A 26192-nucleotide genomic window follows, 5' to 3' on the forward strand; every position below is an offset into this window, starting at 1 on the left:
GCTAGGTCCAAAAACTCCCAGCCTCTTGTGACAGATCTACTCTCCCAGGTTCCATTAGAAAGACAGATTCACTGTTCAAACATCAACAGTGTCCTTGTGTACTGTGACCCACCAAGCCTCAAATATTAGATTACTGAGTCTGCCACAGAGCACTGGTTTGGTTCCAAACTTCCATTGCCAGGCATGCCACCTTGGAGTCAGCTCATCTCCTGCCATCGCCAAGAATGATAGTTATTATGTGGTTTGTTAGACAACTAACAAGCCATCAATAGACAGCTACCAGGAACTCCTTACAATTGGCATGATGAGCAGCAGAATTCACCAGTCATTGGTGTGTGTCCGTGTTATGGTTAGGATGATGGTGGCAACATACTCACACATGCTATGGTGAATTGTGCTGCTCACCATGCCACTCATTATCTGCTCCTGTTACCAGCTGCCCAAGACTGCGTTGGTCAAAGTCACCAGAGTCATCCTTTGTGACTACAACTGCGGTCGGCAATGTCTCCTTATTTTCCTTGATCTCTCTGTGGCATTTGACATCGGCGACCATTTAATCTCCATTGTGTCTCCTCTATGGCACTGCCCGAGCCTGGTTCTGCTTCTACCTGTTGCAACACAGTCAGCATGACTCTTGCAATGGCCTCTTTTTCCACCCCACATGGTCACATTGGGTGAGCCTTGTTGTGTCTGTGTATAATAAGACACAGACTGCAGGAGAACGGTACAACAGGTGTTTACTCAACGTGGCTCACACTGGAACTGATCTGTACAGATTACTACTCAGTACTATATACAGGTGTGGTCACTGCCGGTACTGCAGCATAAGAACATAAAAATAGGAGCAGGAGTAGGCCAATCGGCACCTCGAGCCTGCTCCGCCATTCAATAAGATCATGGCTGATCTGATCCTAACCGCCAATCCACTATCACAGAACCATCTCCTGAATCTAACAGAATTAGACACATGAAATAGGAGCAGGATCAGGCTACACGGCCCCTGGGCCCGCTCCGCTACCCACAGGGCCACGACCGATCCGAACCTAGAATCATGTCCAAATTCCTGCCCGCTCCCCGTAACCCTTAATTCCCTTTACTTCGAGGAAACTGTCTATTTCTGTTTTAAATTTATGTAATGATGTAGCTTCTACAGCTTTTTGGGGCAGCATATTCCATGGACCTACCACCCTCTGAGTGAAGTAGTTCCTCCTCATCTCAGTTTTGAAAGAGCAGCCCCTTATTCTAAGACTATGCCCCCTAGTTCTAGTTTCACCCATCATTGGGAACATCTTCCCCGCATCCACCCGATCCAACCCCTTCACAATCTTATATGTTTCAATAAGATCGCCTCTCATTCTTCTGAACTCCAATGAGTAGAGTCCCAATCTACTCAACCTCTCCTCATATGTCCATCCCCTCATCCCCGGGATTAACCGAGTGAACCTTCTTTGTACTGACTCGAGAGCAAGTATGTCCTTTCTTAAGTATGGACACCAAAACTGTACGCAGTATTCCAGGTGCGGTCTCACCAATACCTTGTACAACTGAAGCAATACCTCCCTATTTTTATATCCTATCCCCCTAGCAATGAAAGCCAACATTCCATTGGCCTTCTTAATCACTTGCTGCACCTGCATACTAACCTTTTGAGTTTCGTGCACCAGGACCCCCAGATCCCTTTGTACTTCAGTACTTTCCAGTTTCTTGCCATTAAGATAATAACTTGCTCTACGAGTTTTCCTGCCAAAGTGCATAACCTCACACTTTCCAGTATTGTATTCCATCTGCCAAATCTCTGCCCACTTACTTAGCCTGTCGATGTCCCCTTGCAGGTTTTTTATGTCCTCCTCACTCACTACTTTCCCTCCGATCTTAGTATCATCTGCAAACTTTGATATGTTACACTCGGTCCCCTCCTCCAAATCGTTCATATAGATTGTAAAGAGTTGGGGACCCAGCACTGACCCCTGTGGAACACCACTAGTTACTGATTGCCAGTCTGAGAATGAACCATTTATCCCAACTCTCTGCCTTCTGTTAGATAGCCAATCCTCTATCCATGCCAGAATATTACCCCCAATCCCGTGATTTTTTATCTTAAGCAATAATCTTTTGTGTGGCACCTTGTCAAATGCCTTTTGGAAGTCTAAATACACTACGTCCACTGGTTCCCCTTTATCCACCCTATACGTTACTTCCTCAAAGAACTCCAGCAAATTTGTCAAACATGACTTCCCCTTCATAAAACCATGCTGACTTTGCCCCATTAAATTATGATTATCCAAATGTCCTGTTACTGTCTCCTTAATAATGGACTCCAAAATTTTACCTACCACAGATGTTAGGCTAACCGGTCTATAGTTTCCAGCCTTCTGTCTACTGCCCTTTTTAAATAAGGGTGTTACATTAGCAGTTTTCCAGTCTGCTGGGACCTTTGCCAAGTCCAGGGAGTTTTGGAAAATTATTACCAATGCATCCACAATCCCTACCGCCACTTCCCTCAAGACCCTAGGATGTAAGCCATCAGGTCCAGGTGATTTATCCGCCTTGAGTCCCATTATTTTACCGAGTACCACTTCCTTAGTGATTTTGATCGTGTTTAGCTCCTCCCCCCCTTTAGCCCCCTGTTTGTCCAGTGTTGGGATATTCTTAGTGTCTTCTACTGTAAAGACTGATGTAAAATATTCATTCAGTGTTTTTGCCATCTCCATATTTCCCACCATTAATTTCCCGGTCTCATCCTCTAAGGGACCAACATGAGCTGTAAAAGATAGTTCCTCCCTTAAAGGTATATACATTACAATTCCTCCCCTTTTAGATTAACAGTACCATAACACTCATTTAACAATTAAATATCAAACTAATTACAATTAACACTTTTAACATGCAACATTAGCTGAAAATAGTCTATTTATATATTCAGTCTTTGGGGAGTCTTCCTGATCCCTTCTGGATAGCGCCTTTCCCGAGTGTCTTGCTCTTGGTGCAGAGGCGATTCTGGCCCCCTGTCGTCGGTTGGTTCATCAGCTTTCGATGCTACTGTTTCTGGGGTAGATGCGACCTGTACGTCGGGTTCATCACCAGGTACGTATGGGCGAGGCATGGGGTTGACTTGTTCCTGTGACTCTAGGATCTGGTCAGCATGGCATCTCACGATGCTCTCCCCAACGTCCACTGTGTACATTAGTGGGCCCTGCCGTGTGCATATCGTTCCTGGCTGCCATTTTTCTGTTCGGTAGTCACGGGCCAAGACTGGCTGCCCTACATTGAAGCTCCTTGTTGGCTTCTCATGGATGTGCTGGAATTGCTTACTCTCAACATCTCTTCGTACGTTTGGTCTGAGCAAATCCAGGCGAGATCTTAACCTTCGGTTAAAGAACATCATGGCTGGGGCCTGGTTGGTGACTGCATGTGTCGCATTCCGGTAGGCGAACAGGAAATTGTCCATCTTGTGCTGCAGCGGAATGTTGTCATTGTACATAGCCTTTATTGCCTTCTTAAAGGTTTGTACGAACCTCTCAGCCAATCCATTTGTGGCTGAATGATACGGGGCGGATGTGTAATGCCTTACCCCATTCTTTTTCAAGAACCTCCGGAACTCTTCGGACACAAACTGTGGTCCGTTGTCAGAGCAAATCTGTTCTGGCAAGCCATTCCTGGCAAAAATGGTCCGTAGGACTGCAATAGTTTTCTCCGTGGTGGTGGAGGACATTTTGATGACCTCAGGCCCTTTTGAGTGCGCATCCACGGCTATTAAAAACATTGAGTCCATGAATGGACCAGCAAAATCAATATGCACCCGTTGCCATGGAGATGAGGGCCACTCCCATGGGTGTAGAGGGGCCTGTGGTGGTGCATTTTGGACTTTCTGGCATCCTGAGCAGCTCTTGGTCAGGTCCTCGATTTGTTTATCGATTCCCGGCCACCACACATAAGCTAGGCTTTTCATTTTTACCCCTCCCAGATGACCCTCATGAAGCTCATTGAGCACTCTATCCCTTACCTTGGGTGGAATTACCACTCGGGATCCACACATCAAGGTCCCCCGGCACACTGACAGCTGTTCTCTCCTTGTCAAGAATGCTGGCAACAGTGAGTCGCCATGTGCTGGCCATCCCTTCACCGTCAAATCATATACCCGAGACAGTGTTGGGTCATTTCGGGTTTCCTTTTCGATACAAGCGTTAGTTACCGGTAGGTATGCAACGATAGTCGAATGGAATATTTCGACAGGATCCACTGCTGGTGCTTCCTCCACAGTAGGCAGTGGCAGGCGTGATAGCCCATCAGCATTTCCATGCTGTTTCGTGCCCTTATATTCAATCTCATAGTGATGCGCCCCAAGAAAAAGTGACCATCTTTGTAGTCGTTGCACAGTCATCACCGGAACGCCCTTCTTCGGATTAAAAATGGAGACAAGAGGCTGGTGATCAGTGAGCAAGGTGAATTTCTGCTGGTGCAGATAGTGATTGAACTTTTTCACTCCCCACACTAGGCTGAGGGCCTCGCTGTCAATCTGGGCATAGTTACGCTCGGATGAGGTTAGTGATCGTGACGCAAAGGCTATTGGCCTCTCTGAGCCGTCCTAGAATTTGTGCAACAGCACCGCTCCAATGCCGTAGGGTGACGCATCACATGCCAACCGAATTGGTAATGCCGGGTTGTAATGGGCCAATACCTCTTTCGATGTGATTAGTGTTTTGCTCTTCTGGAAAGCTCATCTACATTCGTCACTCCACTTCCATGGCACCCCAGTTTGCAGTAGGGTGTTCAGTGGGTGTAGTATTGTAGACAAATTTGGCAAGATCTTATGGTAGTAGTTTACCAGCCCGAGGAACGACCTCAGTTGTGACACATTTTCCGGTGCTGGAGCCTTGACTACTGCCTCAATCTTCTCTGGGGACTTATGTAACCCCTCTTTATCGATAACGTGGCCACAATACGAGATCTGTTTTCTAAAAAACTCGCATTTGGGGCGGTTAGCTCGGAGCCCATATTCCTGCAATCTAGTGAGCACCTGCTCCAGGTTGGCAAGGTGATCACTGTCATTTTCGCCCGTGACCAGGATGTCGTCCAAATAACACTGGGTCCCTGGGATCCCTTGCAGGACTTGTTCCATTGCCCTCTGCCAAATAGCCGGAGCTGATGCTACCCCGAATACCAGCCAGTTGTATTGGTAGAGACCTTTATGGGTGTTGATTGTGAGGTATTTTTTTGATGCTTCTTCTACCTCCATTTGCAGATACGCCTGGGCCAGATCAATCTTAGTGAAGCGTTTCCCTCCAGATAGCGAGGCGAAAATATCTTCAATCCGCGGAAGTGGATATTGTACGGTGTGAAGGACCGGGTTCACTGTTATCTTAACGTCCCCACAGATGCGAACCTTCCTTGGTTCCCCAGGCGTGCTGCTCAACGACTTTTTCATCACAGGGACGATGGGTGTAGCCCACTCGCTCCAGTCTACCTTGGACAATACACCTGAACGTTCTAGACTCTCCAGCTCTGCTTCGACGGCTGGGTGGATCGCATAAGGTACCGGTCTGGCCTTAAAAAATTTTGGGCTTGCGTTTTCTTCAATTTTAATCGTCGCTGTCATGCCTTTTAGTGTTCCGAGTCCTTGCTGGAACACTTCTTTCGCGTCAGTTAGGATCTTTGACAGTCACCCAGGTGTGACGTCGTCATCCTTTTTGTCAGCCACAGTCAGTGCCTGTATGGAATGCCAATCCAGTTGTATTTTCCGGATCCATTCACGTCCCAGTAATGGTGGTCCTCCATCTTGCAATACATACAGGTCTAGTTTTGGTGTTTCCTTACCGTTATATATAACGGTCACCCTTATTTTTCCTTTGGGGTAGACTTTTTGCCCCGTGTACGTCTTCAAAATAATTTTTGTGTCTCTCAAGGGTATGTGTGAGAATAGCCGCTCGTAGTCCCGTCGGTTTATGACTGTTAGGGCTGATCCTGTGTCCAATTCCATCTTTACCTGGACTCCTGCTATCTTGAGAGTGACCCAAATGGTTCGGTGATCCTCCGTTGTGATCACATTATGTAGTTTCAGACAACTCAGTTCCCTGCTTTCGGAGTCGTTATCACTCTTTTGTTCGTCTGAACTATTCTCCGTCATCTTATGTACCTTCTTGTACTTTTCTTTGGTAGGTTTCTTATTGCTGGTTTTCTTTCCCGACCTGCAGACTCGTGCTATGTGTCCTACTTTTCCACACTGTCTGCACACTTTGTCTTTGAACCAGCAATCATTCTGGTCGTGTGTTGTTCTGCCGCAGCGATAGCACTTCTCTGTTCTATATGACATTTCCTTTGTGCCATATTCTTGCGGTCTCTGTTGTATCTCTGCAGCGCCCCGTGCTGCTGCTTCATATGATACCGCAATGCTGAAAGCCTTTTCCAGCGTAAGGTCCTTTTCAGATAAAAGCCGTTTCTCGGTTCCTTCACTTTGAAGCCCACACACAAACTTGTCCCTTAAGGTATCTGCCAGTCCCGCTCCAAACTGGCAGTGTTTCGATAGTTTGCGCAGTTCTGTTAAATAATCAGCATTGCTTTCATCCTTATGCTGGTTCCGTTTGTGAAACTTGAACCTTTCTGCTATCAGCAGCGGTGTGGGGTTTAAATGTTCCTGTAGTATCGTTACTATGTCTTCAAAACTCTTTTCCAATGGCTTCGTTGGGGTTACTAGATTTCGTAATAAACCATACGTCTTTGCACCCATTAAATTTAACAATACCAACGCTTTCTTGTCATCTGACACCTCATTTGCCTTGCAGTATACCTCTATTCGTTCGACATATGTAGTCCAATCTTCGACTTCATTGTCAAACGTGATACTGCCACTCTTCGGCATTTTGGGTGTGGTTTAAAATGGCATCTCCCAATGGCTTAAAATGGCGTCTCCCGCGCTTTCCTTCCTCCCCCGCTGCTGCCAACGCCGCTCCCGGCGGTTCTCGTGGCAATGGTGGCGCCCTGTAGGTTTCGCGCGCTTCTCCTGCGCTGCTGCCAACGCCGCTCTCGGCGGTCCTCGTGGCAATGGCGGCGCCTCGCGGGTTTCTGCGCGTCTCTCTCTCCCTCTCTTCGACGCTGCTCGGCCCCTGAACACCGGCTGCGCCCTGTGTGCTCTGCCCTTCTCTCTCCCCCGTCGACGCTGCTCAGCCCTTTGCTGTGCCGCTCAGTCGGGCTCTAGCCCGCCGCTGCCCAGGAAGGGTCTGCGCACTATCTGTTGCCAGCCCGTTTCGCTGGACCACCTCGACTGGAAAGCCAAGCCTGGCTCTCGACAGCCTCCCCTGCAATTCTCGAGTCTCTGCTGGATGACTGGGCGGTTGCCCGTGGTCGACGCCCGAGTCTCTGGCCTTGACCTCCAATCCACTGATCTCCAGGAAGGAATCCCTGGGAGGTGATGCAGAGTTGCAGGTAGGTTCGAACTTGCCTTGTCGCCAATGTTGTGTCTGTGTATAATAAGACACAGACTGCAGGAGAACGGTACAACAGGTGTTTACTCAACGTGGCTCACACTGGAACTGATCTGTACAGATTACTACTCAGTACTATATACAGGTGTGGTAACTGCCGGTACTGCAGTATACATGAGCTGTAAAAGATCGTTCCCCCCTTAAAGGTATATACATTACAAGCCTCAACCCTCCATTCTTGCCATCTTCATTTCCTTGTCTACATACTGCCCCTTGGTGACTTAATTTGTTGGGATTGGGTCAGCTTTTATGTGTATATTGATGACACCCAGATCTGCCTCTCTACCACCATACCCTGCACTCCGCCGCCACCCCCGATTCCTTGACCACCGCTGTGCTGCCCAATTGATTAGCTGGCATCAATTCCTGTATGAGCAACAATTTCCTTTAACTCAACATCAGCAAGATTGAAGCTATCCTGTTTGGCTCCCACCAAAATCTCCAGACCTTAGCTTCTAAATCCATTTATCTCCTCCAATGCCCATTTTGGCTGAGCTTGATTGAAGCAACCACAGTTTAATCCTAAGCTACGCTTCAAATCCCACATTCTTGCTACTGCCAAGGCCATCTATTTTGATTTGTGCAACCTCATCCACTTGCATCCATACTTCACTCCCATTGCTACTGAAATGCTTATTTATGCCTTATCGCATTAAGACTTGGTTACTCCAATGTTCTCCTGAGTTCCACCCTTCACAAATTGCAACTTATCCAAAACTCCACTGCCCATATACAATTTCATATTAAGTTGTGCTGCCCTATTCTTACCAAGCTTCTTTGGCTCCCCATCCCAATGCAATTTCTAAGTCCTTTCCATATCTGCTCCATCCATGACCTAATCACGCCCTACCTCTTCAACCTCCCTGTGTTCCAGCATGCACTCTCTGCTTTCTGACTCTGGCTTCCTTTTCAGCTCCCACCTCTCTCCGTCTTCAGTGGTAGAACCTTCAGTCATTTCAGCACCTCTCTGGCACTCTCGCCCTAAACTCCCCACTTTGCGAGCTCTCACTGCTCCTTCAAATGCCTCCTTAAAACCTATCTCTACCTCCCTTGCCTTTGGTCACCAACCCCTAATCCTTTTCCAACCACTGCTTGGTGTCTGGTTAATTTGTTTCATCCCTAGAAAGTGTTTTGGGATATTTTATTTAATCAAAGATGCTATAAAAATGCACATTTCTTTGTTGTTGCTGCATGAGACCTGACAGTGATGGCAAGCTATTCAATCATGGGGGTATCACAGCTGAGTCTGATTCTGTTCTCACATACAAATATCCACACATACAAATAGGGTTTGATGGCTAGCAATGAGGAATGGAACCCCTGGCTGATTTAAGCTCCCCTACAACTAACTCAGTACAGACTGAGACTGAACCTGGGACCTTCCTGGCATGGCTCCAAACTTTTGTGCTCTATTCTCTAACTCTGGCATACCTCACTTTAAGGGATACAAAATTCACATTTTTTTAAAGAGTTAAGTAGTGTCACAGTAAGTGCCACTCCTGAATTATACTTAAGTTAGCCTAGAAATTACTACCATATTGATTTAAGTATATAGAAGTGCTTTTATGTAACAATGCTCTTTTGACATACATTATTTACAGTGTGTGTTAACTATATGTAGCTGCAGCATTGAACTTACTCCTACAAACTTCCTCAGAAACATACTGGAGGCCTCCACATCTATGCTGTTCAGTTCCAAAAAGTCTCCCATCATACCCTCCTCTGTTGCTGGCACCTCTTCATAGAAGCGTTTAGCTCTGGCGTAGAACTGCATTTCACCATTAATAACTTCACTTGTCAAAGTGAACAGTTTCACTGAAAGAAAAAACAAAAATATAAATTATGCTTGTATGAAAAGAATTTAAGCTGTTTACCAAGCTTGTCATTTAACATTCTCTCTCTCTCTCATTCATTGTTTCACTTGTTCGTTTGTAAGCCTCAATTAGAGCGCCAGCAGAGGAAAAGGTTTGTAATATGCCACAATACTTGTCCAAATAGTTTGCAAATAAACTTTACAATGAGATGTTGCCAGACAAAAACTGAGTTAAGGTTATTTTTTGAGTGCTATTCATGAAATCACCCATTAGCTTGAAGTTGCCACGCCTGATATATATCATGTATTTTAAAAAATATAAGATTATTCAAAACTACTCATCACACTCCATCAACAAACCAAGCTTGTGTTTATTTAAAGTTTTTGCCGTGCAGCAAATATATTAGCACTTTACTTCCCAGTGAAAATGGCTGGGAAGTAGAATATTAGATAAATGAATTGGATTTTTGGACAAGAAGATATACGGTGTAGTTTCAAACAATTGAAAGCATTAATGTCCCCTTAGCTTCAATCAAAATTGGTGTTTAATGGTTAAGGACCAAAGACATTCAAAGTTTAGCATTTGGCAGTGATTTATCACCCTGTACCTCCATCTCCACATGTCTGTTTTTGTAAGGATGGTGCTTTTCTCAGCTCATTTTTGGAGCTTTTGTTTTTTTCTCCATGTGTGAGCAGGCAGACTCTGCCATCAAAATATAATCGCACCATCAATCCATACGGCAACGCCATGTGAAGACACCCAGCTGGAGTTAGGCAAGGGTGTTGCTGTTCTTACATGAATTTTAAAAAAAAGTGAACCAAACAAACTCAGCTTTTCATACATATGTTATGTAGTGATAACAACAGAAAATGCTGGAAAAACTCAGCAGGCCAGGCAACATCCGTGGAGAGAGAAATAGAGTCAACGTTTCAGGTCGAAACCCTTCGTCAGGACTGAAAAAGCACAGGAAATGAAACAGATTAAAAGGCCAGTTTGGGGGCTGGGAAATGGGGATGAGAGAACAAAAGAGAAGTGAAGAGACATTAAGAGGTATTCAAAATGAGACGAGATGGCGTCTCTCAGCTTGTTCAGTAAATGCTTCATTGCCTGGCCAGAAAGACTAAAACACAGGGGAAGAAAATATATAAAAATGGAGGGCAGGGAACATCATGACAAAAAGAACAGACACAATTGTTAACATTGTCACTGCCTTGAGTCTGTTCAAAAGAATAGTGCATTTTAAGTCCAGTGTGTTAAGTCTGTGAGTTGTTCAAGTAATTAATACTCAGACTTAATCAGTAACAATAAAACAGGTCTTTACTGGTTGGAGGTAGGGACCACACTGAATACAAGATTACTGCACAGTGCTTATATACCGGTGTGTTCACCCCCGGTATTACGTCTACAGCAGCCTGAGAAAGTAGTACATCTCTTAAGGTGGAACAGGCTTAAGCTCTCTTAAGGTGGAACAGGTTACATACACAACACTCCTCCCTTCTTAGCTTTATAGTCATCCCCCCCATTTAACATAACGTAATAACATATATACATATATAACTTCATGTTTAACGTAACATATCACAGATTCAGTCTCTGCGGAAAACAGTTCACAGATTCAATCTCTGTGGTGTAGTCGGTTCACGTTACTCATTCAATAGTCCTTTCATGGATTTAACAGCTTGAACTTCCGAACTGATTTGGCTCCGTTCGGAGGGACCACGTGTGTGATCTGGTAGAGGTGATAATGGTTCAGATGGGTCATCTTCTGTTTTTACTTTTCCTTTTCTGCTTCTTGGAGACTCTCTGGGCTCCATTGTCAGCTGCCACAGCTGCCAGCTGCATGCGCAGTTCCTCCTTCTCTTCCTCCTTTTTTCGTAGTAGAGCCACCTTCTCCCGATGTTCCGTAGACTTTCGGTGCTCCTCCATGATTTCTGTATGGTGGGAGTCGAAGTTACAAGTTGGGCAGGACAGGACATAGTAATATTCGGAGTCGTCCGACAGGTCAGCGAGAGGGTCGTCTATTTCCTCCATACCCAGCTGGACGTTAGCCAGCTCTTGTTCTAAATCCAGACATCTTTCCTGAAGAGACTTCTTCATGTGTACCTCTGCATCCAGCTTTTTCTGGGCTTTCAGCAAGTCGTTTATTAGTGACCTCATTTGTGATTTTAATACTTCAACTTCCTTTGGAGATTGATTGATTGGACTATGCAATCCCTCTACCGGAGCAGCTGTTTCAGCGGTCTGTTGTTCTACATTGACATGAGTCAGCGTACTTTTGGCATCCAATGGCTGCTCTGTTGCAGTCGTTTCAGTCTGTGTCGTCACATCAGCCATCTCAATGACTTTTGAGAGCTCCGAACCCTTTTCCTTTGAAGATCGCAGCTCGTGTTCAAGTTTTTCCCATTTCAGAGTCTTGTCCCTCAGCATATGAAGGAGTTGGCTGACCGTTAACTCTTCTGACACCAGATTATGGCACGCACCTTCAGAACCTGAATCAGCTTTGATTCGTTCGGCCTCCTCGCGCAGATGGTTGGTGTGCTCCTGCTCCATTTTCTCCATCAGTTGCTTCTGTTGCCTTTCCAGATTCTCCCACTCTGTAACAAAGAACTTTTTTATTTCATTCATCTCTTGCTCAAAACGGCGAATCATTTGTTCTAATTGCTGTTGTAGTTTGAAATGGAGTTGAGTTCGAGCCCAGTGTCCCTCAAAAATGTGCATATCAGTAGACTTGACAGACTCAGAATTCTCTGTTAAACTATGTTGTTGTTGCTCAGTGGAATTCTGTGCTGAAACTTTGTCTTTTGCACATGGTTTGGTCTTACCATCATCAGTTCTAGAGTCCGGGCTGATTATCTGCACCGAGTTCTCACTCTTTATGGCTTTTAGCGAATGCCAGTCCATATTTATGTTTCTAAACCACTCCCGGCCTAGTAGTGGTGGACTTCCCTCCGGTAGCACATATAAGTCCATTATTTGACTTCCTTCGCCCTTGTTGGCCACTGCAACCTTTATTGTCCCGATGGGGTACACTCTCTGCCCCGTGTAGGTTGTCAATATAATCTCCGTATCCTGTAGGGGAATATGTTGGAATAACCTTCTGTAATCTTTCTTATTCATGACCGACAATGCCGGTCCAGTGTCCAATTCCATTTTTACTTGGACTCCTTCTATCTGAAGAGTAACCCAAATTGTCTGGAGGTCTGCACCCTTACCAACGTTGAGTACCCTTAAGCTAGCCAGTTCAATACTGCTTAAGCCAGCCAGTTCATTACTGCTAGCGTCTGAATCGGACTCCTGTTCGGCCACCTTGTGTACTTTTGCGTATTTTCCTTGCGGTGACTTCTTGTTGCTGGTCTTCTTCCCTGACCTGCATACTCTAGCTATATGTCCAAGCCTACCACAAGTTCTACATTCTTGGTTTTTAAACCAACACTGGTTCTGATCATGCGTTGTCTTTCCACAACGATAACATTTGCCAGAACTCACACCCAATTTGTGTGCACTGAGCTCCGGTGACCGTAGCTGCATTACTGCCGTGCCTCTCGCTGCGGCTTCGTGTGCTGCTGCCATAGTGACCGCCTTCTCAAGCGTCAGCTCATTCTCCTCGAGCAGTCGCTTTTGTGTATCCTGTTTAAATAAACCACACACAAATTTGTCTCGTAGTGCATCTGTCAGTCCCGTTCCAAACTGGCAATATTTCGCTAATTTACGCAATTCCAGCAAATATTCAGCATTGCTTTCATGCTGTAGCTGCCTTCTGTCGTAAAATTTAAATTGTTCCGCTAGCATCAGCGGCGTGGGGTTTAGATGATCTTTCAGGACAGTAACAATCTCATCGAACGTCTTATCCGCCGGTTCATCTGGTGATAACAGGTGTTTCAATTGCCCGTATGTCTTCGCACCCATTAAATTTAATAATGTTAGAGCTTTATCTTGGTCACGAATTTTATTGGCCTTACAATAATTTTTTACTCTTTCAACATATATGGCCCAATCTTCGAGGTCACTATCAAAGGTGCTAATATTCCCATGTTTAGGCATTGTAGATTTGCAATTTCTCAGATTTTATTTTCTTTACTTGTTATCAAAGATGGCGGCTTCCCGCTCTTGCCGTCGTCCTCCGCCCACAAAATGGCGGTTTTCCCGCGCTTGGCGGTCTTCACCCGTCCCCCGACGCCGTCTCCCTTCAGCCCCCGAGTGCGGCCCTTATCTTCGCCGCGATCGCCCGAGTGCGGCCCTTATCTTTGGTCCCGATCGCTGGCCCGCGCTGCGCCTCGCACTTGAAGCGGCTCCCGGCCTCTGGCTCACCCGTTCGCGCGGCTCTTGCTCGCTCCCTCCCGGGCTCTGGCTTACCCGCTCGCGCGGCTCTTGCTCGCTCCCTCCCGGGCTCTGGCTTACCCACGAGGTTATGGAGGCTTCAGGGTCCTAATGCCTGTCGCTTCCAGTCGCTGGAAGCTGTCAGGATTTCTGCTGCCCTTCCGTTTTGAGTGGGGTGTTGAGGATTGAAACCTCTCTTCAACGTCCTGTCTTTGGACGAAGCCGCCGTGGAATAACTGCCGCAGGGTAAGAACCTGACTCGTCGCCAGTGTTAAGTCTGTGAGTTGTTCAAGTAATTAATACTCAGACTTAATCAGTAACAATAAAACAGGTCTTTACTGGTTGGAGGTAGGGACTACACTGAATACAAGATTACTGCACAGTGCTTATATACCGGTGTGTTCACCCCCGGTATTACGTCTACAGCAGCCTGAGAAAGTAGTACATCTCTTAAGGTGGAACAGGCTTAAGCTCTCTTAAGGTGGAACAGGTTACATACACAACACAGTGTAACCTCTCTTACACTGCTATTGTTTGAAGGGTTTCATAGATGAGAGTTTGAAGTAAAAGTTTCTGTATGGACAGCGCCTTTTTCAAATGTTTCAAAAACATCACTATTACTCAGAGGGGGATCAACAAAGGTTCACTAGATTGATTCCTGGGATGAAAGGGCTGTGCTATGAGGAGAGATTGAGTAGAATGGGCCTATATTCTCTGGAATCTAGAAGAATGAGAGGTGATCTCATTGAAATGTATAAAATTCTTAGAGGGCTTGATAGGGTTGATGCAGAGATGCTGTTTTCCCTGGCTGGAGAGTCTAGAACTAGGAGTCACAGTCTCAGGATAAGGGTCGGCCATTTAGGGCTGAGAGGAGGAGAAATTTCTTTAGTCAGAGGGTGGTGAATCTTTGGAATTCTCTACCCCAGAGGGCTGTGGATGCTCAGTCGTTGAGTATATTCAAGGCAAAGATTGATAGATTTTGGGGCACTAAGGGAATCAAGGGATTATGGGGATAGGGCGTGAAAGTGGAATTGATTTATTAGATCACCCATGATATTATTGAATGGCGGAGCAGGCTCAAGGGGCCGTATGGCCGACTCCTGCTCCTATTTCTTGTGTTCTTATGTTCTTATTACAATAACGGCAGGGGACCCAAATTCTGTCACCATATTGGAATGTGTAAATTTGACAGTCTGTTTTCTAAATGCAGCCTCTTAAAACACTTACACAAATATTCTCATTTATTCTAGAAATTCTATGAAGAAAGCACAAAGCCCCTGATCACATTTAATGGGCACTGTGTTCTCTGGATATTTCTACAATCTCTGGAATAGCCAACTTTGCTTCCCCATGGTTTTCAAACTGGGATCTGCGGGCAGTAAGAGACCTGCAAGAGGGATTATGAGGATCATCAGATTTATGTCCCTCCATCATTAGGCTTACATAGAGCCTACAGCTCAGAAACAGGCCATTGAACCCAATTGGTGTATGCAGGTGGTTCTGCTCCATACAAGCCACCTCTCACCCCTTGATGTGCCTTCAATAACCACAAAACTAGAAGTTATAGACTTTAACAAGTTGGCTTTTAATCACTAAGATCAGAGCTAACATCTCAACACACTGACTGGCTCACAGGAATGAGTCATACAGATCCTGGGATCTTTAAGTAAGAGAGGTCAGGGGCGGAGCCAAGAGCCAAGACCTGGAACCTTCCAGGTTAGTCAGGGAAGAGGAAGTGAAACTATACACCGTGTGGGGGAGGGTAATATACATGAGTGCAAAACGAACACAGGCAAGACAAACCGATTTCATTACATTCACCCCTTCTTTAGATTTAGTCCATCGGGGTGATGTTTCTTAAAAGTTGGTATAAGTGAGTCTGTCAGGAGGTTTTGCGGTTCTCAGTGATCGGCGCAAAGCCGGTTGGGGTGCCTCTAGGGGAGTGGATTCTGGTTCCTCCACTGTCCGGGCCTCCGCAGTGTCTTCCAGGTTATCTGCAGTGTCCTCCAGGTTAAAGTTGGGTATTGATACCTCTGGGCGTCCTGTCTCTTTTTGGTGTAGGTCTTCCTCGGGTAGTCTCTCATCGTTCACTCCGCTCCCCGAGGGAGCGAGGTCTTTTATGGAAACAGTGTCCTCTTGCCCGTCAGAGTATTCGATATAGGCGTACTGAGGGTTTGCATGGAGGAGCTGTACCTTTTCCACAAGGGGGTCCGTTTTATGGCCTCTCACGTGCTTCCGCAATAGTACTGTCCCCGGAGACGTCAGCCACGCGGGTAGAGATATGCCCGAGGTGGATTTCCGGGGGAAAATGAACATCTTTTCGTGAGGGGTAGCGTTAGTGGCTGTACATAACAGAGACCTTATGGAGTGGAGCACGTCTGGGAGGACTTCCTGCCAGCGGGAGGTCGGAAGGCCTTTTGACTTTAAGGCTAACGTGACAGCCTTCCAAACAGTAGCATTCTCCCTTTCCACTTGCCCATTACCCCGGGGGTTGTAGCTAGTGGTTCTGCTAGTGGCTATCCCCTTTGAGAGCAAGAACTGGTGCAGTTCGTCACTCATAAATGACGTCCCCCTATCGCTGTGTATGTAGTTCGGCATGCCAAACATGCAGAATAGATTACAGAGACACTTGACCGTGGCACTGGTCATGTCTGGGCAGGGAATGGCGAAGGGGAAGCGGGAATATTCATCGATGATATTGAGGAAGTATACGTTACGGTCGGCAGAGGGAAGGGGTCCCTTGAAGTCCAGACTTAGGCGCTCGAATGGCCGTGTGGCTTTGATAAGGTATGCACGGTCAGGCCTGTAGAAGCGAGGCTTGCATTCCGCACAGGTGCGGCAGGCTCTGGTCATTGCCCTGACCTCCTCGATGGAGTGGGGCAGATTGCGGGACTTTATAAAATGGTATAGTCGGGTGACCCCTGGGTGACAGAGGTCGTTGTGGAGACCCTGTAATTTGTCCGTATGAATGCTGGCACACATTCCCCGCGATAGGGCGTCTGGGGGTTCATTAAGGGCTCCCGGCCTGTACATAATATCATAGTCGAACGTGGATAGTTCGATCCTCCACCTGAGTATTTTGTCATTCTTGATTTTCCCCCTTTGTTATTAAACATGAAAGCCACCGACCGCTGGTCGGTGAGCAGGGTGAAACGTTTGCCGGCTAGGTAGTGTCTCCAGTGCCGCACTGCCTCCACTATAGCCTGTGCCTCCTTCTCGACAGAAGAGTGCCTGATTTCAGGTCCCTGAAGGGTTCGGGAGAAGAAGGCCACAGGTCTCCCAGCCTGATTGAGGGTCGCAGCTAAGGCAAAGTCTGACGCATCGCTTTCGACTTGAAAGGGAATGCTTTCGTCCACTGCACACAGTGCAGCCCTTTCAATGTCCTGTTTGATACTGGTGAAAGCCTCCCGAGCTTCAGCTGATAGTGGGAAGGACGTTGATTTAATGAGGGGTCGGGCCTTATCAGAGTAATTGGGCACCCATTGGGCATAATACGAAAAAAATCCCAGGCACCTTTTTAAAGCTTTGGGATTGTGTGGCAGGGGCAGTTCCTTTAGGGGGCGTAATCGGTCAGGGTCCGGTCCAATTACCCCATCTTCCACCACACAGCCGAGGATACAGAGACGGGTTGTGTTGAAGACACATTTGTCTTCGTTGTAGGTTAGATTCAGCTTTAGGGCAGTTTTTTAAAATCTCGCAAGATTTAGATCGTGGTCTTGCTGGTTGTGCCCGCAGATAGTGACATTGTCCAGATAGGGGTAGGTAGCTTGTAGTTTATTCTCGTCAACCATGCGGTCCATCTCACGTTGGAAGACCGAGACCCCATTTGTTACCCCGAAGGGCACTCTGAGAAAATGGTAGAGGTGTCCGTTCGCCTCAAAGGCGGTGTATGGGCGGTCCTCCGTTCTAATGGGGAGCTGGTGATATGCGGATTTGAGGCCGATAGTCGAGAAGACTCGGTATTGCGCAATCTGGTTGACCATTTCTGATATGCGGGGTAAAGGGTAGGCGTCCAGCTGGGTATAAATATTAACAGTCTGGCTGTAGTCAATTACCATCCGTTTCTTTTCGCTATTTTTAACTATGACTACTTGGGCACGCCACGGGCTGGTACTGCATTCAATAATGCCTTCCCGCAGGAGTCTGTCCACTTCCGCCTTGATAAAGTGTCTGTCTTCCAGACTGTACCGTCTACTTTTGGTTGCTATGGGCCTACAGTTCGGAGCGAGATTAGCGAATAAAGAGGGCGGGCTGATTTTTAAGGTTGATAGGCCACAGACTGTGAGTGGCGGCTGGGACCCGCCATATGCTAGCGTGACACTTTCGTGGTGGCACTGGAAGTCCAGGCCCAAGATTACATTAACACAGAGTTCTGGCATCACGAGGAGTTTAAAATCCTTGTAGTCCGTGCCTTTTACAGTCAGTGTTACCACACAGTAGCCCAAAATGTCCGAAGTGTGGGGCTTAGCAGCCATAGCAATTCTGCTCCGTGTAGGTGTTACCATTAATGAGTGCCGCCGTACCAGGCTAGGGTGGATAAAACTCTCGGTACTCCCACAGTCAATTAAACATTTCGTTAAATTCCCGTTTACCTGTATGTCCATCATAGATTTTGTCAACGGGTGTGGCCTGGATTGATCCACCGTGATCGGAGCCACTGTTGGGCCCTGGGCGGCCGTTGAGTCGGGAAAAGATGGCGGATCCCAAGATGGCGGCCCGCACAGCACGCACGAGACGGTGACGGAGTTGGAAATCGGATTCCCCCTGCAGACTTTGCTAAAATGCCCCTTTTTCTTACATTTGAAGCATGTAGCGTCCTTCGCTGGGCATCGTTGTCTGGGGTGCTTGGCCTGGCCGCAGAAGTAGCATTTCAGGCCTCGAGACATTGCCGCTGTAGTAGGACTCCTGGGTGAACTTCTGTGTGGGGACTCCGGCGGTGTAGAGCTGGTCTGAGACCTGGATGGGGAAGATGGCTGTTTCCAAGATGGCGGCCCGCTCGGCGCGCACGAGGCGGTGAGGGCCGCATGGCCGGAAGAATAAGAGTCAGAGTTTTTCTGGGCCACGTCCAGCGATCGCGCAGTGGCCACTGCTTTTTTAAAGTCCAGGACCTCCTTCTCCAGCAGTCTCTGCCGGATATAATTCAATTTGAGGCCCGTGATGAAGGAATCGCGGACCAATTCGTCAGAGTACACGTTGGCCGTCACGGCCTTGCAGTTACAGTCCCGGACCAAGTCCTTTAGGCCCTGTAAGAAATCGTCCATTGATTCCTCAGGTCGCTGCCTGCGTGTAGCCAGCAGATGTCTGGCGTACACTTCGTTTACTGGCCTCTGGTATTGGGCCTTCAGGATAGTGATGGCCTCCGTGTAAGAGGTGGCGTCCCGGATGAACTAATAAATCCGATGATTAACGCGAGTAGTCAGTAGACTCAGTTTATCTACCTCGCTAGCGGATGAGGCCCTCGCGAAGAGTTCGAAGCATTTGAGCCAGTGTCCAAATTGATTTGATGCTTCAGCAGAATGTGGATCCAAGTCCAGACGCTCTGGTTTTAGGAGTCGATCCAACCTAGTATTCTTTAGTGATTAAAATTGATGTGCCTTCAATAACCACAAAACTAGAAGTTATAGACTTTAACAAGTTGGCTTTTAATCACTAAGATCAGAGCTAACATCTCAACACACTGACTGGCTCACAGGAATGAGTCATACAGATCCTGGGATCTTTAAGTAAGAGAGGTCAGGGGCGGAGCCAAGAGCCAAGACCTGGAACCTTCCAGGTTAGTCAGGGAAGAGGAAGTGAAACTATACACCGTGTGGGGGAGGGTAATATACATGAGTGCAAAACGAACACAGGCAAGACAAACCGATGTCATTACACCCCTCTTCATCTAACCCTATCAGTATATCCTTCTCCTTCCTCATGTACTTATCTAGCTTCCCCTTGAATGCATCGATGCTATTCGGCTTAACTGCTTCTTGTGGTAGCGAGTTCCACATTCTTCCCACTCTGGGTAAAGAAGTTTTTCCTGAATTCCCTGTTGGATTTATTGGTGACTATCTTATATTTATGGCCACTAGTTTTGGTCTCCCACAAGTGGATACATCTTCTCTACATCTACCTTGTCAAACCCCTTCATAATTTTAAACACCTCCATTAGGTCACCCCTCAGCTTTCTTTTTTCTAGAGAAAAGAGCCCCAGCCTGTTCAGTCTTTCCTGATAAGTATATCCTCTCAGTTCTGATAACATCCTTGTGAATCTTTTTTGCACTTTCTCCAGTTTCTCTATATCCTTTTTATAATATGGAGACCAGAACTGTTCACAGTCCTCTCAGTGTGGTCTAAGCAGGGTTCGATACAACTTTAACATCACTTCTCTGCTTTTCAATTCTATCCATCCAGAAATGAACCCTAGTGCTTGGTTTGCTTTTTTAATGGCCTTATTAACCTGCGTCGCTACTTTTAGTGATTTGTGTATTGTACCCCAGATCCCTTTACTCCTCTACTCCATTTACACTCTTATTATCCAAGCAGTATGTGGCCTCCTTATTCTTATGACCAAAATGTAACACTTTACACATATCTGTATTGAAATTAATTTGCCTAATACATGCCCATTCTGCAAGTTTATTAATGTCTTCTTATATTTTGTTGCAGTCTTCCTCAGTATTTAACTATAATCCCACAATTTTGAAATTGTACTTCTGATTCCCCGAGTCAAAATTGCTTATGTAAACTGTGAACGACAGTGGTCCCTGTAAAGTATGTGTCTATACTTAATCCAATAATGAAGAGACAGCTTGGAAGATTCAACGTAGGTCTTTACTTAATACCAACAGGCAGGAACTGAGGGGAGATCAGTACCCACAGTACTATTTATACCCCTATGGCCAGGAGTGGTACTATGGTATCACTACGCCCTACAAAGTAGTGCCGCCCTGGCCATAGGTTTAAAGTAACATACATATTACATACACAACATTCCTCCCCTTTTAATTAAAACGTACCCGTGCAATTAAGTCAACAGATGCACCATAACTAGGGCTAATAACATTTGGTAACACAATATACATAACATATTTACATCAGAGTTGTCTACCTATATATATATATAAAAAGAAACATGTTATAGATTCAGTCTCTGAGGAGGCCTCCTGTCTCGACTAGGATAACGTCTTTCTCTCGTCGGTCTCGGTGTAGGCGGCGGTACTTCCGTCACCACTTCATCGCTGGAGTCGTCGGTGTCTGATGGCACATCCTGTGCCGTGGAGATCACTGAAGTGCTGAACTCCTCGCAATCCTGAGACCTCTGTAACGACGAGCTGGGCCGTGATTCCGCTGTAGCAATGTGCTGAGACGTTTGAGGTAGTGAATCAGTTGGGTTTCTGGACTCCACAAGTTGATCAGCATGTCGTCTGATTATGCCGTCCCCTGTATCCACTGTGTACATCAAAGGTCCCTGGCGGGCCTTTATCGTACCAGACCGCCACTTTTCATTTCTATAATCACGGGCCAACACTTGCTGCCCCACCTCGAAGCTCCGTGTCTGTCAGGAGCCCTACGAAATACTCGGTTTTCCACATCTCTCCGGATGTTTGGTCTGAGCAATTCAAGGCGAGACCTTAACCTTCTATTAAAGAACATGACGGCGGGGGCCTGGTTGGTCACCGTATGTGCAGCATTACGGTACGCGAATAGGAAATTGTCCACCTTGTGTTGTAGTGGCAACCTTTCCTCCCCCATCGCCTTGATGGCCTTTTTAAAAGTCTGTACAAAGCGCTCTGCCAGCCCATTTGTAGACGGATGATATGGTGCGGACATATAATGTCGCACTCCATTCCTTTTTAGGAATGCTTGAAATTCTTCTGCCACAAATTGTGGCCCATTGTCCGAACAGACTTGCTCGGGCACCCCGTTTCGGGCAAAAATGGTCCTTAAGACTGCGACCGTCTTTTCGGCTGTCGTTGATGACATCTTTATGACCTCCGGCCATTTTGAGTGGGCGTCCACTACAATAAGGAACATCGCATCCAGGAAGGGCCCAGCGAAGTCCACGTGGATCCTTTGCCACGGCGTTGAGGGCCACTCCCACGGATGTAGTGGGGCTTGGGGTGGTACGTTCTGTACCATCTGGCACCCTTGGCATGCTTTTGCTACTTCCTCAATGTCCCCGTCAATGCCGGGCCACCAGACGTAGGCTCTGGCGAGGCTTTTCATTTTGACACCCCCCAGATGACCTTCGTGTAAGTCCCGCAACACTTATGTTGTAATTTTTGAGGGACCACCACCCTGGCTCCGCACATCAATGTGCCCCGGCAGACGGACAACTGGTCCTTCCTTGCCGAAAACGCCGGCAATGATGCGTCACCCTGCGCCGGCCAGCCTTTCACGGTCAATTCGTAAACCCTTGCCAGGGTCGGGTCGTTCTGTGTTTCCCGCTCGATACATTGGCTGGTGATGGGCAAGTGTTCCATAACAGCCGTATGATATATTTCCACGGGGTCCTGTACTATCTCTTCGATCTCGGCATGCAATGGTAGCCGCGACAGGCCATCCGTATTGCCATGCTGTTTGGTACCCTTATATTCGATAAGGTACTGGTGTGCGCCTAAGAACAGTGACCATCTCTGTAGCCTTTGGGCCGTCATCAGGGGCACCCCTTTTGTTGGATTAAATATCGACACCAACGGTTGATGATCCGTCAGTAGTGTGAAACGTTGCCCATGTAGGTAGTGGTGGAATTTTTTTACACCCCACACCAGACTGAGGGCCTCCCTGTCGATTTGCGCATAGTTTCTTTCGGCTGTAGTTAACGACCTTGAGGCAAATGCTATTGGCCTCTCCGTCCCATTGGGAAATTTGTGTGACAACACTGCCCCTATACCATACGGGGAGGCGTCACATGCCAACCTCATTGGCATTTTTGGGTCAAAGTGTGCGAGCACTTCCTTTGATGTAATGAGTTGTTTACCCTTTTTAAAAGCAGCCTCAGACGCTTCGTCCCAATTCCAGGAGACTCCCCTTTGCAGCAATGAATTTAGTGGATGTAAAATGGACGATAAGTTCGGGAGGAACTTATGGTAATAGTTTATAAGGCCTAAGAATGATCGTAACTGAGATACATTCTCAGGGGGCGGGGCCTTCACTACTGCCTCGATCTTTTCCGGGGACTTATGCAGGCCTTCCTTGTCTATAATGTGACCACAGTATGAGATACGTTCCTGGAAAAACTCACATTTCTGCTTGCTCGCCCTGAGTCCGTATTGTTGTAACCGCAGAAGTACTCGCTCCAGGTTAGCGAGGTGGTCGTTATCCGTTTGTCCTGTCACCAGGATGTCATCCAGGTAGCATTGCGTTCCTGGAATGCCCTGTAAGACCTGTTCCATGGTCCTCTGCCATATTGCCGGGGCGGACGCCACACCAAATACCAGGCGATTGTACTGGTACAATCCCTTGTGTGTGTTAATCGTTAGGAGCTTTTTCGAGTCCTGTTCCACCTCCATCTGTAAATAAGCTTGACAAAGGTCAATCTTCGTAAAGTGTCTACCCCCAGCTACCGATGCGAATATGTCCTCTATCCGCGGCAGCGGATACTGTACCGTGTGCAGGACTGGGTTAATAGTTATCTTAAAATCCCCGCAAATGCGAACCTTCTTTGGTTCCCCTGGTGTGTTATTTGCAGATTTCTTTATAACTGGGACGATGGGCGTGGCCCACTCACTCCACTCAATCTTTGTAAGGACACCTGCACTCTCTAAGGCATCCAGTTCTGCTTCCACAGCTGGCCGAATGGTGTAAGGCACCGGTCTGGCCTTACAAAACTTGGGGTTTGCGTCTTGAGCAATAGTTATTTTTGCTCTAATGTCCTTTAAGGTCCCCAGCCCTTGTTGGAACACCTCTGGTGTTTTTGCCAATATTTTCGACAGCCTGCTTGTAATGGTTGTATCATCCTTGGTGGTCTCTACTTTTAACTCGTGTATCGACTTCCAGTCGAAATGGATTTTTCTTATCCATTCCCTACCCAAAAGTGGTGGTCCACCGTTTGGTAGGACGTATAAATAAAGTCCTGGCACTTTTCTGCCGTTGTATTTAACTGTTACTTGCATTTTTCCCTTCGGGTAAACTTTTTGTCCCGTATATGTTTTTAATTTAATTTCCGTATCCTTTAAGGGAATGCGTTTGAACAGCCTGTTATAATCTTGTTCATTAATTACTGATAGGGCTGAACCCGTGTCCAGCTCCATATTAACTTCGACGCCTGCTACCTTCATTTTAACCCACATTGTGCTGTGGTCCTCCGTTTTGTCTACACCATATAACTTGAGACATCCCAGACCTTTAGGCTCTGCTTTTGTGCCTTCCTGTGACTCGTCTGAGCTACTGTCAGACATCTTATGTATTTTTGTCCTTGCCTTGTTACTGCTCGGACTGCCCCCACTATTGGGTTTCGTCCCCGACCGACAAACTTTCGCTATATGCCCCTTTTTCCCACACTGCCGGCATATTTTATCACGAAACCAACAATTACTTTGGTCGTGGGTGGTTTTGCCACAACGGTAGCATTTACCTTTGTGAAATGTCACCTCATGGGTGTCATAGCAGGTTGTGTTTTGTCGCATTTGAGCAGCATCCTGTGCTGCTGCTTCATGGACCGATGCTATTTCAATCGCCTGATCTAGGCTGAGCTGTTTCTTGGCTAGCAACCGTTTTCGTGTACTCTCATTTAACATGCCACAGACAAATCTGTCTCTGATCACGTCCACCAAAAAGGCTCCAAACTGGCAATGTTTGGACAACCTTCTGAGCTCAGCTAAATAGGCTGCCTGCGACTCATCATTCCTTTGGTCGCGTCTGTAGAAGCGGTACCTTTCCGCTATAAATGGTGGCTTAGGGTTTAAATGTTCCCTTAACGTATCAACAATTTGGGCATACGTTTTGTCTGCTGGCTTTTCTGGAGTAAGAAGATTCCTCAGCAGACCGTATGTTTTTGCCCCCATAAAATTTAATAAGGTTGCTGCCTTTTCGTCATCTTTCACCTTGTGTACTATGCAATAAAGTTCATGCCTTTCGACATAGGCATCCCACTCTTCTGTGTCCTCAACAAATTCTGACAACCAACCTTCTTTAGACATTTTAAACTGCTGAAGAGCTTTTCCCGCCTTTGTCCACTAGATGGCGTTTTTTTTGTTTTTTTATTTTAAACTGCTGAAGAGAAAAAACTTTTCCCCTTTGTCCACTAGATGGCGTTTTTCCCGCCTTTTCTCCTGCTGCTGCTAACGACCTCTCTCCAGCGTCGTTATTTTTGGCCCTTGCAGCTCCTGTTATTGCCACGGCCTTCCCCTCTCGTGGCTTGCTAGTCCTCGTGGCTCCGTTTATTCCCCAGATCGCCTGCCCGTTCTGGCCCTTGCAGCTCCCGTTCCCCGGGAAGGATTTCAGTTTACCTGGCCCTGGGTGGACTTTTGCCCCGTGGCTGGAGCGCCCATTCAGCCTCTTCTCTCAGCTGCTGCAGCTTCTGTTGGAACCCTCTCTCTCTCTCTCTGTTGCTGCTGCTCCTCCCGAACCTGGAGTGCTGGGCGGTTTCCTTTGGTCGATGCTGGACTCTGCAGGCTGGCTGGTAAGAAGCCTCTCTCCTTCTCTCTCCGTACTGCTGCCGTTCCTTTGTTGCACCGTGTACTGGTGAGTTCGAACCTTACCCGTCGCCAGTGTAAAGTATGTGTCTATACTTAATCCAATAATGAAGAGACAGCTTGGAAGATTCAACGTAGGTCTTTACTTAATACCAACAGGCGGGAACTGAGGGGAGATCAGTACCCACAGTACTATTTATACCCCTATGACCAGGAGTGGTACTATGGTATCACTACGCCCTACAAAGTAGTGCCGCCCTGGCCATAGGTTTAAAGTAACATACATATTACATACACAACAGTACCAGCACCAATCCTTGTGGAACACCACTTCCCACCTTTTGCCAGTCTGTATTTGTTGATGCACCAACACATTGGCCGGAATTTTAATCTGATAGCGAGTCGAGACCTAGGGGATAAGAAAACAGTTGGGAAACCCAGAAGAACGGTTTTCCCATAGGCCCTATCAAAATTAACGGTAGGGCCTGATTTGCATTTCAAAGCACTGTTTCCCACCTGCAGCCAGCCAGATGGAGAGGCTGGCTAGCTGCGGGTGGGTAGGCCTGCAACACTAGGCTGCAGCGCAGAGGGAGGGAGGGGACCGGTGAGGGCCGGGCGTTGTTCGGGGGCCGGAGGAGGATTGTTGTGGGGGAGGGAGAAGCATCGGGGTCGACCGGAGGAGGATCGTTCAGAGGGGGAGGGAGGGGCGGGAAGAAGGATTGGGGCCGACCGGAGGAGGATCGGGCGGGGGGTGGGAGGGGGGGCGGGGAGAAGGATTGGGGCCGACCGGAGGAGGATTGGGCGGGGGAGGGGGGCGGCGGGGAGAAGGATTGGGGCCGACTGGAGGAGGATTGGGCGGGGTGGGGGGGCGGGGAGAAGGATTGGGGCCGACCGGAGGAGGATCAGGCGGGGGGTGGGAGAAGGATTGGGGCCGACTGGAGGAGGATCGAGCGGGGGGGCAT

General features: G+C 47.3%; 1 protein-coding gene across 1 annotated transcript in view; it reads right to left on the reverse strand.

The window, feature by feature from the left end:
• The window catches only part of LOC147081882 (N-terminal Xaa-Pro-Lys N-methyltransferase 2-like), a 67703-nt gene that overhangs the window by 9320 nt on the left and 32191 nt on the right, over nucleotides 1-26192 (reverse strand). The window contains 1 exon segment of the mRNA XM_085980620.1: nucleotides 9118-9293. Coding sequence (XP_085836746.1) covers nucleotides 9118-9293 — 176 coding nt within the window.

Source organism: Somniosus microcephalus, unplaced genomic scaffold (genome assembly GCF_052327205.1).
Source record: "Somniosus microcephalus isolate GS21.2 unplaced genomic scaffold, FLI_Smic_1.0 scaffold318, whole genome shotgun sequence".
NCBI lineage: Eukaryota > Metazoa > Chordata > Chondrichthyes > Squaliformes > Somniosidae > Somniosus > Somniosus microcephalus.